This window comes from Lutra lutra, chromosome 1 (assembly GCF_902655055.1).
Source record: "Lutra lutra chromosome 1, mLutLut1.2, whole genome shotgun sequence".
NCBI lineage: Eukaryota > Metazoa > Chordata > Mammalia > Carnivora > Mustelidae > Lutra > Lutra lutra.
Window position 1 is genome coordinate 159,756,723 of NC_062278.1, and position 20,574 is coordinate 159,777,296.

Genomic DNA, 20,574 nt, shown 5'->3' on the forward strand with positions numbered 1-20,574 from the left:
AGAGCTCCTCAGAGGACACTCATATGCGACATTAGAGTCAACCAGAGAGAGACAGGGGTGGTATGCAGACAGGGAAGGTGAGAGGAAAGAAACACAGACAAGTCATGGTAAGATTCAGAGGAACGCTTGATTTTTTTAGAGCAAGGGGTCAGTCAACCTTTTCAATCAAGGGCTACAGGGTAAGTATTTTAGCGTCTGTGGCCACAGGTCTCTGTGCACCGCTGAACTCTGCTACTGACGTGCAAAAGCAGCCACAGACCACACAAGAACAACTGGGCGGGGCCGGGTGCCAACGTACCTTTGTTTACAAAAACAGGCCACAGTGGTCCTCGTTCTATCAAGAGTAACGGGCTCATCCTGTGAGCTCCTTAATAATGAAGCCACAAGGCACTGGGGACCTTTAATGTCACAGAACTTCCACAACATCAGGTAGAAGCAGGGCGACGAATACCCTGGTACACCAGAGGAAGTGAAGTTGTGCATGAAAGGGCCCCACTCCGATCATTTTCACCTTGGGTATTATTAAGAGGCATCAGCGGCTTTACTTACCTTAGGCGTGGTCTTGGTACAAACTTCGATAAACATCCTCACAGGCCAACCAGCTTAGATGGCACTGGCCTAGCTAATCCCTCCAGAACAGAACACTTGCTACATGGCTGGGTCGTTAGGATGAATAAAGGACCAGGCTGGCTCGCTGCACCTCAAGACAAGAGCCTCATTTTTGCCCTGCCTGCAGACAAACAGGGGTCTCTTTGGACTCTCCAGGCACCCAGAAAAGAGCACAAACACGGTGAACTGAGTCAAGCCATCATTTTGCCCCATGGCCTGAATGTAGACAAGATGGAAATCAGCTTGTTTTTTTTTTTTTTAATGAGATTTTATTTATTTATTTGACAGAGAGAGCGAGAGAGCGAGAGCACAAGCAGGGGGAAGTAGCAGAGAGAGGAAGGAAGGAACAGGGTCCCACTGGGCAGGGAGCCCAATGTGGGTCTCAATCCCAGGACCCTTGGATCATGACCTGAGCCGAAGGCAGATGCTTAACTGACTGAGCTACCCAGGCGTCCCCAGAAATCAGCTTTTACAGAAACTTTTGCGTACCAAAATTTTGCAAAGCAATGCCAATTTTCTGACCCATTGGCTTTCTATTCCATTCTAGAGCCAGTTGGTGGGCATGTGAGGAATAGTGACCTGTGGCATGACCTCACAGCTGCCAGTCACATACATGGGGAACAGAAGAGAATGGAGACGCCCGTGGTCAGGGATGAACACAGACAGACTGCCACAAGTACCTCACAAACAGAGGCACTAACAGAGGTTCTGAGTCATGTGGACGCCAACTAAGCCAACTGGGCAGGCGTCCAGACAGAGTGCCTACTGGGACTGCCCTCAAATGACAAGAGGCCACCATGAATTTGGTGTACAGTAGGAAGAATTTTTTTTTTTAGATTTTTTTTTGTGAGAGAAAGAGGAGGAGAGAGAGAGAACATGAGAAAGGTGAGAAGGAGAGAGAGAAGCAGACTCCCCGCTGAGCAGGGAGCCCGACGTGGGATTTGATCCCAGGACCCTGGGATCATGACCTTGAACCAAAGTCAGACGCTCAACCAATGGAGCCACCCAGGCGTACCAAAGAATTTTTAATGATGTAAAAAAATGCTTATGAAATAAGACTAAAATAAGGAAAATCGGGTAAGAAACTAGTCACACAGTTTAAACTGACTCTGTAAAAAGAAATTTTTTAAAGGCATGGGAAAAAAATTCAAGGAAATCTCCCTGAAATACGAAGAGCTCTGCTTCTGGCTCCTGCCATTTAGGTGAAAATTTGGGTTTTTCTCATATTCTTCTATAAATCCCGCACTGACTCCTTAGTTAGTGGTCAAGGGGCAAACGGACCAGGTGGCAGTCCAGCAGGTGGAGGTGTGACAGGCAAAGGAGGAGGCTGGGGAGGACCCAAAGTCAAGGTCACGCTGTCCAAGGCTGCGAGCAATGCCCCCTGTGTAGCCAACGTCGTTCTCCTCTGCAGCGTTCACATCCAATTATGCTTTTTGTGGCATTTCGATAACCAAAAGGTACAGAAAAGTTGTGAGCAAAAATTCAGTGACTTGGAAAGAAGCAGAGATGAGAAAACGAGGAAGACTACAGAAAACCTGAGATTAAGAGAAAGGAAGAAGACCCAGCCACGCAAAGACACACTCAAGTTGCAGCCTTGAAGTCCTCATACAGAAAAATGGGCTCCTGTACACTTAACCAGTGCAGACTCAAGACAGGTGGGGGGCATTCGGCGCTCCTTGGTCATCCCTCTGGGAGCAGCAACCTGGCCTCTCTTTACCATGCAGTGTCGGCACGGTCCCTCTGGCCAGGTCCACCTTCTCACTGCCTCATTCGACCTCCACCTGCAGGCCAAGAGAGCAGCCATGCTCCCTTCCCACAGTACATGTCCCTACCACTGTCCCTGGTATTGGCCCTAAGCAGGAAATCTTGGCCACACTTTGGTAGGGAGCACCACGCTGCACCCCACTGTTTCAGGATGCAGCCAGCATCACATTTATTCCTTGGCAAATGACCAATGGACACACTTTAATGTTTTAACCTAAGGAATTCTGCAAACATCACAAAGTGTTGCAGGTCAAGGCCCCAGTTTTTCACAAGGGAAATACTTGGCACATGATCTACTCCATAATATCACAGTCTTTGCGGAGCAAAGAAGAGATGGAAGAAGGGGAGTGAGGGCAGGAAGTGGGAGGGAAAAAAGAACGGCCCACCAATTCACCGCATCCTCTTCCCATGCCAGCATGAACTGAGAGCTGAACCAGGGCAGACACCAGAGCATTCAGTCTGTCCTGCATCCCTGCAGCCAGAGACACTAGAGAAAGAGGCCACAGGATCAGTGGAACAAGGGACCTAGGCTGCCATCCAGATTCAGCCACCTGCCAGCTGGGTGACCTTGGCTAAGTCCCTCAACCTCTCTAAAGTTCTTCTACTAAAAGAGACGGTGGCTGGAATAACTGAACAGCATCTATAGGGCAGTCAGCCTGGTATATGGCAGGCATTTAAAATGATAATGCCTCCCCACAATGCAACTTCAATAAAATCACCAGCTGTGGCACTGCCTCGCAAAGAAACAGATCTGTGTGGCTCAGAGACACATCACTTCTGCATATACTGTGGATGGATGAAAGCCCGCCCTTGCTCATCTCCGAGGTTACCTGCACCGTTATGATCGGCCCTCCATTCTGATAGAGGAGAGGCTTCATCTTGGGCAGGAGGACTCCCAGCCACTTGTCCACGGCTGCAAGGTAGTCTGGAAAACAAGACAGGTTTAACTCCGCTCCATACCTATTCCTGCAAACAGACACGAGTCCGCCTCATTACCCTGGAGCTGGCAGCTGAGACCAGGATATGCTGGTTTCAATGATGATGTGAAACGGGGTGGCTGTGTGCTCTGGAAGTCTCACGGAAGTTCTCCTGCAAGGAGCCACCTCCTCAATGAGCTCTCAGTGGACAAGGAACAACAGGCATGGTATCTGTCCTCGCCACTACACACAAAGCCTGGAGCCCAGGGGGCATCCAACCCATGTTTGTTGAATGAAGAAAAGAATGCCTGAATGGTGTGTCTTTCTCTCTGTCAGAGTAGGGCAGGTTGTTTTTTCCTTTTTATTTATTTTATTATTTTCAAGTTTATAAATTTGAATTCGATTTATATAGTAACATATAGTGTATTGTCAGCTTCAGAGGTAGAGTTCAGTGATTCATCAGTTGCACAGAACACCCAGTCCTCATTCCATCAAATGCTGTCCTTGATGCTCATCACCCAGTTACCCCATCCCCCACCCACCTCCCCTCCAGCAACCCTCGGTTTCTTCCCTATAGTTAAGAGTCTCTTATGGTTTGCCTCTCTCCTGTTTTTGTCTTCATTTTTCCTTCCCTTCCCCTATACTCGTCTGTTTTGTTTCTTAAATACCACATATGAGTGAGATCATATGGCATTTGTCTTCCTCTGATGGACTTAGTTCACTTATACTTATACTCTCTTATTCCATCCAACTCATTGTAAATGGCAAGATTTCATTCTTTTTGATGGCTAAGTAATATTCCATTTAGATATGAACCACATCTTCTTTATCCATTCATCTGTCAATGGACATCTGGGCTCTTTCCACAGTTTGGCTATTGTGGACATTGTTGCTGTCAACATTGGGGTGCACGTGCCCCTTCAGATCACTATTTCACCAAAGAAGACAACCAAATGGCAAACAGACACATGAAAAAATGCTCAACATCACTTAGCATCAGGGAAATACAGGTCAAAACCACAGTGAGATACCACCTCACAGCAGTCAGAATGACTAAAATTAACAAGTCAGGAAACAACAGATGTTGTCGAGGATGCAGAGAAAGGGGAACCCTCCTACACTGTTGGTGGGAATGCAAGCTGGTGTAGCCTCTCTGGAAAACAGTACAGAGGTTCCTCAAAAAGTTGAAAATAGAGCTACCTTAGGGCCCAGCAAGTGCACTACTGGGTGTTTTTCCTTTTTATTTTATTTTATTTTAATTTAATCAAAGTTAGCTGCTCTTATCACCATCTCCAACACTAGCATCACAAGGAAAAACTGAAGTCTTCAGAAGACAGAAATGCAGGGGCGCCTGGGTGGCTCAGCGGGTTAAAGCGTCTGCCTTCGGCTCAGGTCATGATCCCAGGGTCCTGGGATCGAGCCCCGCATTGGAATCTCTGCTTGGCAGGGAGCCTGCTTCCTTCTCCCTCTCTCTCTGCCTGCCTCTTTGCCTACTTATGATCTCTGTCTGTCAAATAAATAAATAAAATCTTAAAAAAAAAAAAAAAAAGAAGACAGAAATGCAGCCAAATGGGAGCTTGTCACTGATCAGGGTGATTATTCACAGCTAAAATATTTTCTAGTTGTTTAAAAAGATAAGCAAAAGACTTCATTTACAAATCACTCTGTAAAGGCAGACAAATGAATTGCCATTTTGATTAGCTAGATGCTATCACTGGCCATGTAATTTATTGAGAAAGTAGGCAGAGAAAGCATTGAAGTGAGTCGGTAAACCACAAACAGGCCCAATGCCAGTTCAAAGCTACCAGTTTATCAGCAAGATCTGGTCAGATAGTTCAAGTGAGCCCTATTTCCCACACATGCGATGCCTGCAGTGGACAGTGATTAACCCTCACACTTCCAGTAAGCTTTCAGAGGGACAGAAGTACCCCAACCTTCCAAATACCTGGCACTTTGGATATAAAATGTCCAAAGATATCATAAGTAATCTCAAGACATCTGTAACAACTTACCTGGGTCTGAAGAACGGAGAATAATAGATTCTTTTAATAAGAGCCAAGCAGGTAATCCTCCCTAGGATGGGGGTGGGGGGTGGGGGAGAAAAGAGGAAGAGAAAAACCATTATAAGGTCTGGGGATGGGGGAGGGGATAGGAATTATTTTAACAGTGAAGAAAAAAAAGTTTCATGAAGAAGGGGTATTAACTGGGCTTTCTCGTTTGTAACTTTCAAGGAAATTAGAAATACAAGAGTGAAAGTCAGATGGCTTTACACACATGCCATGTTTGGAGAATCAAAGCCTTTGTATAGATTATCCACTTGGCTTCGCGACTACCTTGGGCAGGAGACAGAGCCCATACCACCCGTTTTTTTACAATGGGGAAACTGAGCCATGTGAGTGAGCACCAAGAGGGGGATGCCTGCCTTCTGACCCTTATCGGCCCCTCTATGCTGAGGCACCTCCAAGGTAAAGGACATACCTGTCCTGGCTACAGGGACAGGCTCAGTGCACCCTGGAATTAGAGACTTATTGAAACTGCTCTTACTCACTGTCCCCCAGATCTCCAGCCGCCAGCCCAGCTGGTCGTGCACGCCAGCCAGGCAGAACCCAGCCCAGCTGTACTCACCATATCCCACTCTGCACAGATGTAGGGTCCAGGCCTCAGGATGACCAGCAGTCCCAGCTCATGGGCCAGCTTAATAAAATATTCCACATCCTGTTCCCCGGAAAACTCGTACTGTCCTGGCTGTGGCTCGTGAAAGTTCCAGGGCACGTACCTGCCAAGACACGCACAGCCCCTTCCTGGAAACAGCTCAGAAATCCGGGCATTTCTGAACCGTCAGTATAAGCTCCCTCCAGCAGCCCCCCAATGGAACCAAACTTAGTGGCAAGGACATGTTTAAGTTTATGACCCACAAGGAAGCCCCGTTCCTGTGTAATGACTTAAAAAAAAAAAAAAAAAAGAATCACATGAACGTGAATTGCTACTATATAAAAATTACTTATGCCTGTATAAGGCCAAGGGAAAATGAAAATATCCATGCTAAGATAGTAAGAGGTATACTTATTTTCTAGAAAATGCTTTTTAAGAAAAAACAACAAAAACCCCAAACCTCTGACCCTGTATCCTCCTGCAAAAGATTTTGTCAGGAACGCACACAGGAAGTCATGACAAAAACTTCCACCAGTTCCCCTGGCTGCCTTCAGCCCAGGCCACAAATGCCATCACAGAGGTCTCTCGGATGACCCCTGGCTCCTGGCCTTTTCCCACAATCCCATGGCCTTAGTCCCCCAGGGCTAAGTGTTAAACTGCAGGTAGGTTCCCGGCCCCAGGGATCTGCCTCTGCATTTTTCTCACCCCTTATCTTGAAGAGGCTATCTGCAATCCTTATCAGTAGTGTGAAAACCAGAGTGGCCAGCTGCCCCAAATTTCCCCCCAGTTAGTCACCATGCAACAACAGAAGACATGAGGAGAGATAGTTATTGGGGTAATTCTGTAACTCGAGGCTCTAGAATTACCCCGCAGAACCACAAAGGGAAACTGGGTTCAGCAATCTACCTACTGTGGCCTATGCCCCCAAGAGCTCAGGGAAGCTGTGGCTGCCTACAAACACAGTTACCTCTAAATTCTAGGGAGATGGCTGTCCAAAAAGATGTACTTGGGTAAATCCCAGTTTCACCAGCTGTAGATGGGACTGAAGAAATGGAGTCCTTCATGGAAAGTGCCCTACACCCGACAAATGCTCAATCACTACTACTCCCCTTTGCCTTCACGAGCTGAGGTTCATTTTATGATTTCAGTGGCAAAGTTCAAGATCGGAAGAAGTGGTTAATTATCGGAAGAAGGGCTAGTTGAGCTCATGCCAAGCCCCTCCCAGAACACCAGATTACACCATGTCCCATTCCAAGGAACGAAACCACTAGCTGCACTGGGGGCTGTACCTCTCTCTGTCCAGGTGTGGGTGTCTTGGCCCAGGGGAGAGCCCGGTGCCCTCTTACTTACGTTTGGATGGCGTTCAGCCCAGCCATCTTCATCTTCAGCAGCCGGTCCTTCCAGTAGAAGCGGGGCACGCGGGAGTAGTGAATGCTTCCCGAGATGTAGCGGAAGGGCTGGCCATCCTTCAGGAAGCGGTTGTGATGGTAGTCGATCTTGAACGTCCTCTGGGAAGCATTCTACAGAGCAAGGAGGGGATCACGTGAGAACCTCCACCTTCCGCATTTTGGAAGCAGACACTCTGACCGTGGCAAGCGGCCCCCTGCCTCTTTCATCTGCGGAATTTGCTGATGGAGTTAAGGCCTAGGTTCTGGGCTGTAAAACAGAGCACTGCTAAACCAGTGGCTAATGCACCCAGGCAACAGAATCCATCAGGGAGGACCCACGGGCAGGACTCCAAAGAGTTTACCTGTCCAGCACCAGCGTGACAATCAGCGGCTGAGACACAGAAATTAAATTACCAAAGAGAAAACCCTGCTGAAGGTGAGTCTCTTCTTGGTATAGCAAAGCCCAGTGTGCTGGGAACAGAACACATATATAGACACCCTCCTTCCCTGTGGCTGTGACTGGCTGGAGCACTGGATGGACCGTGACAGTCATGTCACTGGGCTGAGAGCAAGAGATGAGAAGTCAGCCATCCCAGCTGGGGCTCCAAGTCCTGCAGCGATGAGGCAAACACACTCTCTAAACCCACATCTCCATTTCCACAAACAAGCAGGATGTGAACACTTCAAGTCCACTAAGTGAACTTGAAGGCAGTCTGTTTCAAATTATGGGCTGCAATCCAATTTGTGAATCATGAACCTAATTTGGGTGACGACTCACACTTAAAAAAAACTTTTTTTTGATTGGCACTTGTTTAAATGAAAGAGAACAGAAAATATCAGTGTACAGCACCTGGTAAAGACAAGTATTATTTTATGAAGATTCTGTTGTACATACATATATAGAGTTGCACTTGATGTAGGTCTCCACTGGGTTGCAATGAAAGGTGTATGTCTAGCAAAGTCAAAAAATCTAGGCAAATTAAATTTCGAGAAACACTGGGGACTGGTTCAGAAGCTAAAATGCTAGGATGCAAAAGGGAAGCCAACAGTTAGGTAGAATAGAACACTGCCCTCTGGTGGACGGGAAAAGGCAGTGAGGGGTCACCGGTGCCAACAGGACCAGGGCCCTAAGAAACCAGTTAATTGCTTTCCTTCATTGTTGGTAAGATTCCTTGTGCAGCTTTAGGCTTTTTTTTTTTTTTAAACCTTTTTTTCATAGCAGCACCACAGTCCATGACAGCTTTGAAGGCTTCCCTTGAAGTCATATCTGGAAACAACTGTAAGACCCCAAGTCCTAGACATTCGGCCTGAAATCTAACTAGGGAATTAAAGCACTGTGATGAAAAGTTAAACAACTTGGAGTAAATCGCTCAGAGGCAAATGGAAAGCTGTACTATACGTGAGTTCATCTCAGTAAAGCTAACCAAAAATAAATAGGTAATTTAAGAATCATTCCTCAGGCACCTGGGTGGCTCAGTCGTTAAGCATCTGCCTTCGGCTCAGGTCATGATCCCAGGGTTCTGGGATGGAGCCCCCTGTCAGGCTCTCTGCTCCATGGGAACCTGCTTCTCTCTCTCCCTGCCGCTCCCCTCTCTTGTCTCTTCTCTGAAAATAAATAAATAAATAAATAAATACTTAAAAAAAAAAAAAAAAAAAAGAAGAATTTCTAAAGAAGGGCCAGAGCGTCAATCGCTTATCACTTTGTACTAGTAAAGGTAAGAAACTCCTGGAGAAACTCACGAAAAATATAAGTTACTTCTTAGACCAGGTGCCCTAATGGATGATTTTAAAAACATTTTCACAGCATGTATGTAGTTAGGTGCCAAAAAAGGGTTTCCTACCATTCTGTGAGTACAGAGGTGGCACATGAGGTAGGGAAATTCTTTAGACAGGTAGAAAGGGGTAAGCCACTGGGAAATGCAGGGGGCTCTTTGCAGCCTGCTTGTTATTAGGGGAAAGGGCTCAGAGGAGCACATGAGGTTGCCAAGGTGTGATCTTAGCAGACTATGGACTCACCTTTGTCCCACTCAGCAGAGCACCATCCCTGCATTCAAACAACCCCAGAATGCAGCCCAAATATCTCCCTACTGTCCATTTATAAGTAGTCTCAGAAAGAGCCACCCAGACGGGGCCACAACCTACAAGAAGCTTCTTTCTAGACCAGGTATCAACATCGTGAGGCCCAGATGCTAAAGGATAAACTGTTCACGCTGCACACCTTAACTGACACAGTATTAGTATCAATTATACCTCAATAAAGCTGGGGTCAGGGCTGGAGTAGAATGCTGCAGTGGTAATAAATGGCATGTAACCCAGGAGTGGGGCGTGAGGACAAATTTCTCAGAGGGAGGAACTCTGTTTCTCAACCTTGGCCATGCATCAGAATCAGCTGTGCAAACTTTTAAAAATAGCAAAGTGAGGACTCACCCCCAGACATTCAGATTTTAATTGATCTTGGGTGGAGGCATCGGCATTTCTTAAAACTGCCCAGATGATGATGTCATGTGCAGACAGCGTTGGGAACTACCAGCTTGAGCTAAGCCCCAGGATAAGGAAGTTGTGGGCAAGGGGAAGGACACAGGCAGAGGAGACAGTGTGTGGGATGCTGAGAAGGGGCCCCAGAACCTCAATACAGACAGTGCACAGCAGGGAACTGAAGGCGGACAGGGACCAGACTAAACGCACCTGACATGCACATTCATGGGCCTGGGCTTCACGCCAAGAGCTGTAGAGAGCAACTTACACGGAAGGTCACATGAAAGTGTGTGTTTTCAAATGTCGCACACTCTGGCCTTTTCCTGGAGCAGCAAAAAGGAAGCAGAGTCATGGACCGTGGCGGCGGCAGTGAGGTGGGCAGTGGACAGGAGGAACCCCCAGGACCAAGGGGTGGTGGTTAGATGTAGGACATGGGGGCTAACCTGAAGAGGCTCCCGCTGGTCTCAGGTGGAAAAATTGGGGGCACTTAAAAAAGGAGAGAGACTTAAAAGAGGAAATTAAAGGGGAAATTAAAGACAGCACAGATATTAACCCCTGTGAGTTACAGGTACATGATTCCTTGGCTCATGTCAGCCTCTTAAAAATGGAACAAGCAGACATTATGTCCCTCATGCTGTGATTCAACAGGAAGTACAGCCCCACCTAGAAGCAGAAGCAGTCCTTGTTACTGAACTTGAACCTCAACTGAACCTCAGTCTATCAATAGCTCAAGGAAGTAAAATATGCCAAATGCAAAATGTGGGATGCTCTAGAAGTCCAATGATAGAGTTGCTTCAATAGACAGATGGCATTAAAATCAGACAAAATAAAGAGAATATTGTTAGAAAATAAAAGAGAATTTGAGAGGCATAATGACCTAATGCAACATGGGAACCTGGTTTGGATCCTGATTCTAATGAACTGCAAAAAAATCCAATGTTGAGACACGGAAAGTCTGAACAGAGACCAGGCATGAGGTGGAATTAATAGAATTACTGTTCATTCTGTTGGCTAAAACAAAAGCATGCTGATTACACAAAAGAAAAACTTCTCATCAGTTAGACATACATACGGAAGTTTTTCTGGGTGGAAGGACACAAACTCTGAGGTTACTACAGATGAAAAAGAAAAAGAGCAAATTAAAGAGCAGAGGGCACACGGAGCCAAGCTGATCACTGTGGAACCTGGTATGGACACATGGTATTCTCATTGTTCATTTGTGTGTTTGTTTTAATTGCCACACTGTTAAAAAACCAAATCGCACCTCAAAATAAAGGCTTTTTCTTGGTTCTAAGAAAAACAAAAGCATACGTTCATGAAAAGACGTGTAACACATGTTCACGCAGCTTCATTCATAATTGCCTAAAACCGGAAGTAAGCAAATGTCCATCAGCAGGAGGGAGGATCGCAGCTTGGTGTGTTCATACGATAGAATGCTTCTCAGCAATAAAGCAGAATGACGGGTACAGCCAATAATACGGATAAATCTCAAAACTGTCATGCTGAGTTTGAGCCCTACACAAAAGGTTCATACTGTATGAGCCCATTTATATGAAGTTCTAGAACACGCAAATCTAATCTATGCTGGGAAAAAAAATCAGGGGTAGTTGTTGCCTTTGGGAGGGGGAGGCACGGACTGCTTGGTAAGGAACATGAGGGAACTTCCTGGGGTAACGGTAAACTAGCTGAATATGGATTTCAGATTACACAGGGTGTGCATTTCTCAATACTCATCAAAGGGTACCCTTAGATTTGTGTATTTCATTGTCTGTAAAGTTCACCATAAAGGGAGAAAAATAGCTATAAACAATATTCACCTCTAATTAATGATACACGACACACTTGGAGTGGAAAGTACACTGCAACTTATTTTGGAACGCATCTAAAAAATAAGATGGATTGATGGGTGGATGGATGGAGGGATAGATCGACAGTAATATGTTAATGGTAGAATCTGGATGGTAAGCATGAAGTTCCTTCAACTCTATGTATGACAATTTTCCTAATAAAATGTTGACAAAATTTTAAAAAGGGGGGGATTGGAGAAAGGAGTTCAGAAGATACAAACTTCCAGCTAAAAGATAAATAAACACTAGAGACAAAATGTACAACATTGGTGACTATAGTTGACATTGTTGTGTGATATACAGGAAAGCTGTTAAGAGGGTAAATCCTAGGGGTGCCTGGGTGGCTCAGCTGGTTGAATGTCCAACTCTTGATTTTGGCTCAGGTCACAATATTGGGGTCCTGGTATTGAGCTCCATAAGGCTTGGCACTAAGCACGGAATCTGCTTCTCCCTCTCCCTCTCCCTATCCCCCCAAAATAAATAAATTTTTTAAAATACTTTATTTATTTGAAAGCGAGTGAGCATGTGCATGAGCAGGAGGAGAGGGAGAAGCAGGCTCTCCACTGAGCAAGGCGCCTGATGTGGGGCTCGACCCCAGGACCCTGAGATCATGACCTGAGCCAAAACCAAGAGTAGGCTGCTTAACTGACTGAGCCACCCAGGCACGCTTCATAACCAATAAAATCTTAGATTAAAAAAAAAGGAGGGTAAATCCTACAAATCCTATGGCAAGGAGAAAACTTTTTCCTTTCTTCCATTTTTCTTTCTTTCCTTTCCATTGTGTCGACATGAGAAGACTGACATTAGCTACTGCGGTGATCACAGTATATGTAAATAAAATCATGCTGTACACCTTGAACTTATACAGTGAGGAGAGTCATTTGTCAGTAAAACTGGAAAAATACATACAAACAAAATTAAAAAGGTGCCCTGATGAAGGGCGCCTGGGTGGCACTGTGGGTTGAGCGAGAGACTTCATTTCGGCTCCGGGCATGATTTCAGGATCATGAGATCAAGCCCTGGGTCAGGCTCCAGGCCCAGAATGTGTCTGCTTAAGATTCTCTCCCTTTCTCTCTGCCCCTCCCCCTGCTTGTACCTGTGCTCGGGCGAATGCTCTCTCCAAACAAACAAACAAATAAATCTTAAAAAAAAAAAGTGTCCTGATGAAATAAATGCTGGTTTCTACGGTAAGAGCCTTGACTGTGAATGGGAAGCAGACACGCATACGTGCATGATAGAGCATAATGCGGCTTCTGAGACTGATGAGATGCTCTTGCCCTTGCAGAAAGATCTTCCATTCATCAAGAGTAAAAAGAGAAGACTGAGAAGGGCTTTTTTTTTTTAAAGATTTTATTTATTTATGTGACAGACAGAGATCACAAGTAGGCAGAGAGGCAAGCAGAGAGAGAGGAAGGGAAGCAGGCTCCCCGCTGAGCAGAGAGCCTGATGCAGGGCTCGACCCCAGGACCCTGAGATCATGACCTGAGCTGAAGGCAGAGGCTTTAACCACTGAGACACCCAGGTGCCCCGAGAAGGGCTCTTTTAAAGCATACCTATGTCAGCTGCAGCCCGTGGCCAGTAGTGTGTGAGCTCAGTATGCTCCGTGCTGACAGTGTCTCAGCTCAGACCCACACCCTGGGGCTTTGTGCCTTCCTGCCCTGAGAGAGGAACCTGCTCGCCCAGGGATGCAGGAGTGCCCATGCTCCTCGGGCCAACCCTCAGCCAATGCGGTGGACAGCTGCATCTTGTAGGCAGACAATGCTGGAGATGTTCTGTGTACCTTCCAGGAGATGCTGACAGAACCCTGGCCCTACTGCCCACAGCGAGAACCATGACACATTCTCATACAGACCTGTTTCTTCCCACCTGTGCTTCATGCCTGCATTCTCAGATCACTTCTCAGATCACCTGCATTCAAGCCCTTGCTTCATGTTTTGCTTCTAAAGAACCCAAATTAAGGCAGTGGTACCAGGATTGGCCTCAAGAGCAGATCCTCAGGCTGTGAACCTAGACCTGGATCTCTTGTATCTGTCAGACAGCCACAAGAACCCTACAGGCTGGTGTTAAGTGGGTGGGGACACCCCACATTATGCAAATACGAATTCTAGGTCCTCACCTGTGCTGGATTGAGAGAAGCCACAGGCAGAGGGGGAGGAGTTGGCATCTGCATTAGCTCTACCCCTGGAATGGCGCGGGGTGGTAGGATGTACTGGTAATTAAAGGATTGTGAGGTTGGCTGATTTTTATTCACAGAGTTGGAGGCTTTGAAGAAAGATTGCCAGATGGGATCAACATCCACCGCAGGCATTCTGTGATGCCAGAGGCTTCTGTGGCCATCGTTAAAGAGACTATTGTCTCCAGCTAGAAGGGTAAGGCTCAGGACTTAGCCATGTGGGCACCCTGGGAGAGGACCTTGAGGGACAGACCGTAAGGCTGGCTAGAGGGAAGTTTACTCTCACAGTGCACTGTCCCATGACCTGTGAGTTACCATCTGGATAAAGGTAACCTAGTTGCAACGCTGTTGGAATCCGGCTCCTTGGAACCTGGGCATGATGCTGGCCTATGGGAAATGAGGTGGACATGCCAGGATGGGCTTGGCATCCTGAGGAACTGTGAGATGCCTCAAAGAGATGGGAATGTAAACATGATTGACCAGACAACCCACCATCTGACTATATCCCCAAGGACAGGCTAGAGTACACTCCCGTCAGGAAGGAACGCCATGCTGAGGAGGGCCCTGGTATCCCTGAGAAGCCCAGTAAGGGACCACATAAGCACCACAACGACCAGCTAGGCGAGAGTGCAACAGACCCCAGCACTTCCAGTGGGTGGGACGATTGTGGAACCAGCTAGGGTGCTGCCCGACGTGTCTAACAAGAAAAAAAAAAAAAAAACAAGAACTCCTGAGCAAAAGGCTGACATCAGCCACTGCAATGGAAAGTTGTGATTCCTTCCTCCAGTTCCCAGCTCTGGGGTAGCCTCTCCAACAAATGCCAATTGACTGAAGGGAGGGTTGCATGGATCTCTCGAGGAAGAACCCTGTGATGCCTTCCCCAGTAGGACTGGGGTACCTGGGGAAAATGGCCTTCTGGGGATGGCTGGATACACCTGAGCGGACATACCAGGTGTCCGGAAATGCGATGGCATTTACCGCTCTTTAGGAGACTGGGGAGAAAGGTAGCCATGGCCCACCCAGGCCCTTCTACGTGGGTCCAACAAGGAGTGCCTATCCTACAGTGATTTCCCTCGTCCTGAGTGCAAACTGGGATGGCTTTACTTAATAGACCCTGAGCCCACACCACAAGTCAGAGGCATTATGGAAGGAAGAGCCAAGTGGAAAACCCAGGGTTTGGGTTTGTGGCTAATGTTCTATTCTTTTCAAAACTCTCAGTAGAAAGGATCAAGAGTGGTTTGTTTGTAAGTGGGCAGGATAGCAGTACACATTCTCTCTCTAGTCCCAGCCCCCCACCCCACCCTCACTGCCCCACTCTCTCCGAGAAACCCCAGTCATCAGCACATCTCATGGGATGTCACGCTGATCTGATAGATAAACAACATCATGTTACTGGGACCCAAGGAACTGTGACAAGTCCCTGAAACTGAGGCTTGGAAGAGTAGCACACAGTGGAGTGATGGGGACAGCCACAGAAGCCACATCACCTAAGAGACAGCTTCTAAATGGTGGCTGTCATGGCCAAGGTCAATAGGGAAAATCTGCTTCAAAGCTCCAAAGTGACTCCTCTCAACATTGAAGGACCTGAGGGGATCTAGTCTAAGAGGGCCGGCCTCCTTAACATCTTTGGGCTGTGGTACCTCTGACAGAAGTAAGGCAATTGAGAAATGGCAGGGGAGAAGGAAAGAGGAAAACTGCCTTCAGAGCTTAGTCCCCCCCTCAAATACAAAAGAACAAAAAATATGACCTGTGGTCAGATTCCACGCCTTCTAAATTAATTGGCACGGGAACGGAATACTGAAGAGCCATCATTTTATTTCACACGTGCAAGGGTGTGGCAGCATCAGTGTTTACAATGCATGAGGTCACAGAAACTTAGAAAAGAAAAAGCAATTGCAAGCAAGGCAAACCACACACCTTTCCAAGACCCCTGTGTATAATGCATATAATACTGGAGAAAGAGGACAGCAGTACAGACAAAATACCCTTGAACCAATTATACAGTAGAGACCTAATACTGTCTGACATAACATTTTGAAAGTTATTCTGTTTAGATTATTTCAGTGGTAAATAAGCATCTCTTTTTTTTTTTAAAAGATTTTATTTATTTATTTGACAGAGAGAGATCACAAGTAGACGGAGAGGCAGGCAGAGAGAGAGAGAGAGGGAAGCAGGCTCCCTGCTGAGCAGAGAGCCCGACGCAGGCCTCGATCCCAGGACCCTGAGATCATGACCTGAGCCGAAGGCAGCGGCTTAACCCACTGAGCCACCCAGGCGCCCAATAAGCATCTCTTTAAGAAAACTCAACACAATACCAATATTTATGTCACCAGGCAAGGTGAACATCGCCCAGGTTTTCTAATACTCAGGACTAAAAATCATTATATTAGCATTACATTACGCACATTCCTCAACACGAACAAAGAAATACAAGGTGCTCAGTGACGTCACAAGTTAGGGGTCATGTTGACCATACGGAGACACTACATCTTCCAGCCCTTCAGTAGGACCCTGGTAAAGCACCTGTTCAATGGATCTGTAACCCCAGCACCTTGTATGCCTTTTCACTCACCCCTGGGGCCCAAGAGCCTGGAGAATTCCTGACAGGAGCTGCTCAGCTCCGGAGTGGCACAGACCCAACCTTCCTAGGCTGCTAATGCCCTAAGGTTGAGGGACAAGGGATGAAGGGGAGTGAAGAAGGTGGCGATAGAAGGGTGCTGATACACATGGGTTTCCCAGACCCCTCAGCTCACAGAACAGAAAGACAGAGGGGTATTTCCGATGATTATACAACCAACTTTGATTGTGCCAGAGCTAACAGCCTTTCAAACACCCAGTGTCAGGGAAGCAGCAGACATGAGACAGGCTGAAGAAGCAAAACAGCCACAGGGAAGAGTGACAATCAATACAGATCGGAAGGAAGTTGTGGATGACCCACTCTGGCTTATGCGTCCTATTTTTATCAGTGTTGTTATGTATGTTTGCCTCTCTGGTTCCGCAAAGATTTTTGTGCAGTGTTCCAAGAGACAGCAGATTCGAAGAGTGTCAATGACAATGGAACACAAATTACAACGGGAGAGGAAGGAAAATGGCAGAATGGAGGAGAAATGAACACAGCTTGGGACCAGCTCCCCAAATCCTCCATGACTCACAGGCAGTTACAGATTTAATTCTGCCTCCTCAGCTCAGAGAAAAGGTAAGTACATAGTCTTAAAAATAATAATAATAATAATAAAAATGAGTCTTAAAATTATAAAACAGTTCTTCAAAGTTAATATCAGACCCAAGTTTCTTTCCACACAGGAAAGAATCATTTCAAGTGAATTTGAAAGAGTATTTTGATGATATTTAGCCTAAGGATAAAAATATATCTTAAGCTGCATTCAGGTCAAACAAATGAACAAACAAAACTGTATCCAGTAGATTTCCCCCTAGTAATAATAGTTTATTGCTATTTTGAATCCATAATATATGTAGGTAGGATAAAGTAAATAAATAATTACACTGGTTGTTAGGAACCAAAATTTTCAGTGTAAAATGGAAACAAACATAAAATCAGAGAAAGTTAAGTAAAAACCCTGTAACCAGGGTTCTGTGAGAAATCTCTGTACCTTCCATTCAAGTCTGCTGTGCTCTAAAAAATAAAGTTTATTTTTCAAAAAAGCTCTTAACTTGACATTTAAATTGGAAATACTAATATAGTTTTTTTCTTTCTAAAAAAATATTTATTTCCTAGCAATAAACACTGAAATGGCTTAGAAATGACACTAGCTCCTCTAGCACTTAAATTATGGTCTCTAAGTATTTCCCACTAAAAGAAACCAGAGCTCCTTCAGGAAATTACTTAGTCCAAGTCTAGGCCAGGATATGTACAAAATAACCCTAAAACTATCAAAAACCATTACGGTCACAACAAAATGACAGAGAAGCAGGGCTCCAACTGCTCAAAGGTGGGAGATTTTGAGCATCAAAAGATTTATCACGCAGGGGTGTGTGCCTGGGGGAGCTCAGTCAGTTAGGCGTCCGCCTTCAGCTCAGATCATGATCTCAGAGTCCTGGTATGAAGCCTGGCATAGGGCTCTCTGCTCACTGGGGTGTCTGCTTCTCCCTCTCATTAGCCCTCTGTTTGATCTCTCTCTCTCTCAAATAAATAAATCTAAAAAAAAAAAAAATTATCACTTCAGTAGACTGAAGCACATCAGATATAAGAAAAGAGCCAAATTCATGTTACTACCTCCCACCCCAAAGAGCTTACTGGACATCCTTGGGGTATGCTGGTGCATCAACTCTTTATTCTGACAATTGATGAATAAAAGGGAAAAGTCCAGCATCCGTCTTGCCTTTGTTATAGCCTTTTTCACAGTAACCAATTGATGAGGAGAGTTCTTTGTAAAAGAACCATAGTTAGTAAATACAGAAGAAATTATGCAATTAAAAAATCACTATTTTGGGAGCTGATGGCAGGATTATATTTCTGAGTACTCCAAAAACTCCTTCAGAATTCAGAACAGAGAGAAAGAAGATACCATCATCTCTTGAATATATAAAAGGTAATTAACTATTCTTGGAAAGCCTTTTTAGTACTCTGGCTCACTAAATTCTGTAATAAATGTAGCAAACTTTAAAAAAAAGGCATAATCATCAATGACTGCTGAAACATTAGATGAAAAGATGATGAGGGGGCGCCTGGGTGGCTCAGTGGATTAAAACCTCTGCCTTGGGCTCAGGTCATGATCCCAGGGTCCTGATATTGAGCCCCACATTGGGTTCTCTGCTCAGCAGGGAGCCTGCTTCCCCCTACCCCCGACCTGCCTCTCTGCCTACTTGTGATCTCTGTCAAATAAATAAATAAAATCTTAAAAAAAAAAAAAAAAAAGATGATGAGGAACTTTCTAGTGGACAGATCAAGTTGACAACACTAGATCCGTGGGTCAGTGTTAGCATCACTGAAAGCAATGAAGTCTTCCCGCCCAAAAAAGAAAAATGGCGAACCTGAAACTATCCAGCCTCTAGCTATAACTTTTACAGATCTCTAGCTCTACTAGCTCACTGACAACATGAGGGATAGTATAACACATTAACCACCACAATTCCGAAATGTAGGAAATACTAAGATAACTTGAACAAATAAAGGACATAAACAGGAAAGATGTTTTCTAGACTTAGATTTAAGAAATACATCATATAGAGTATATGGGTTTTATTTTTAGATCCTGATTCAAACAAAGGAACTATAAGAGACATAATTCCTCAAGAAACCAAAGAACAAACTAAACCCAAAGCTAGCAGAAAGAAGGAAATAATAAAAATCAGAGCAGAGATAAATGAAAGACAGAACAACAACAACAAAATAATAGGAAAGAAAAAAAAAGTCAATGAAACTGATAATTGGGTTTTTCTTTAAAGATCAACAAAACTGACAAAGCTTTAGCTAGATGAACTAATTAAGAGAGAAGACTCAATAGCTAAAATCAGAAATGAAAAAGGAGATATTACAACTGATGCCACAGAAATAAACAAGATTACAAGATACTACTATGAACAACTGTATGCCAATAAACTGGGTAATCTAGAACAAATGAAAAAATTCCTAGAAACATAAAACTACCAAGACTAAATCATGAAGAAACAGAAAATCTGAGACCAATAACTGGAAAGAAAATAATCAGTAACTGAAAATCACAGAAAAACCCAGGACCAGATGACTTCACTAAAGAATTCTAACAAACATTTAAAGAAGAATTAACACCAGTTTTCTTGAAACTTTGCCCAAAAAATGAAAGAGGAGAAAGGCTTCTAAACTCATTCTATGAGGCTAACATTAACTTAATACCTAAACAAGACAAGACATAACAAGAAAACTACAGGCCAATATGTCTGATGAATATTGACGCAAATATCCTCAATAAAGTACCAGCGAACTGAATTCAACAACACATTAAAGGGATAGTACTCCATGACCAAGTGAGATTTATTCCTGTAATGCAAGGACAGCTCAACATATAAAATCAGTAATTATAATACACCATGTTAACAGAATAAAGGACAAAAACCACATGCCCATCTTAATTGAGGCAGAAAACAGATTTGACAAGGTTCAACACTCAATAACAATACAGTACAACACTCAAAAAACTAGGACTAGAAGGAAATCACCTCAACATAATAAAGACCATATATGAAAGTCCACAGTTAACATCATATTCAATGATGAAAGACCACGAGCTTTTCCTCTATGATCAGAAATACGGCAAGAATGCCCGCTCTTACCACCTCTATACAGCGTAGTTTTGGAAGTCTTAGCCAGAGCAACAAAGCAAGAAAAAGAAATAAAAGATACCATATACCAAAAATTGCTATGACTAATAAACAAACTCAGCAAAACTGCAGAACACAAAATCAACATATAAAAATCAGCTGCATTTCTATACACTGACAATAAATAATCTAAAAAGGAAAGTAAGAAAACAGTTTCATTTACAATAGCATCAAAAAGAATAAAATACTTAATAAACCTAACCAAGGAGATGAGACTCATACGATGAAAATGACAAAACACTGCAGAAAGAAATAAATAAATGGAAAGATATCCTGTGTTCACACATTAGAAGACTGAATATTAAGATGTCCATTCTACCCAATGCGATCTTAGATTCAAAACAATCTTATCAAAATTCCACTGCACTGGGGCGCCTGGGTGGCTCAGTGTGTTAAAGCCTCTGCCTTTGGCTTGGGTCATGATCTCAGGG

The 20,574-nt window shown here is 44.7% G+C and overlaps 1 protein-coding gene across 2 annotated transcripts in view; it reads right to left on the reverse strand.

Moving 5' to 3' along the window:
• GLB1 (galactosidase beta 1) overlaps positions 1-20,574 on the reverse strand; it is an 81,006-nt gene that overhangs the window by 53,449 nt on the left and 6,983 nt on the right. For both annotated transcript variants that reach the window (XM_047741482.1, XM_047741484.1), the window contains exons 2-5: positions 7,293-7,462; positions 5,916-6,066; positions 5,303-5,363; positions 3,204-3,298 (exon numbers count right to left, since the gene is read on the reverse strand). In XM_047741482.1, coding sequence (XP_047597438.1) covers positions 3,204-3,298; positions 5,303-5,363; positions 5,916-6,066; positions 7,293-7,462 — 477 coding nt within the window. The remainder of the gene's footprint in view (positions 1-3,203; positions 3,299-5,302; positions 5,364-5,915; positions 6,067-7,292; positions 7,463-20,574) is intronic.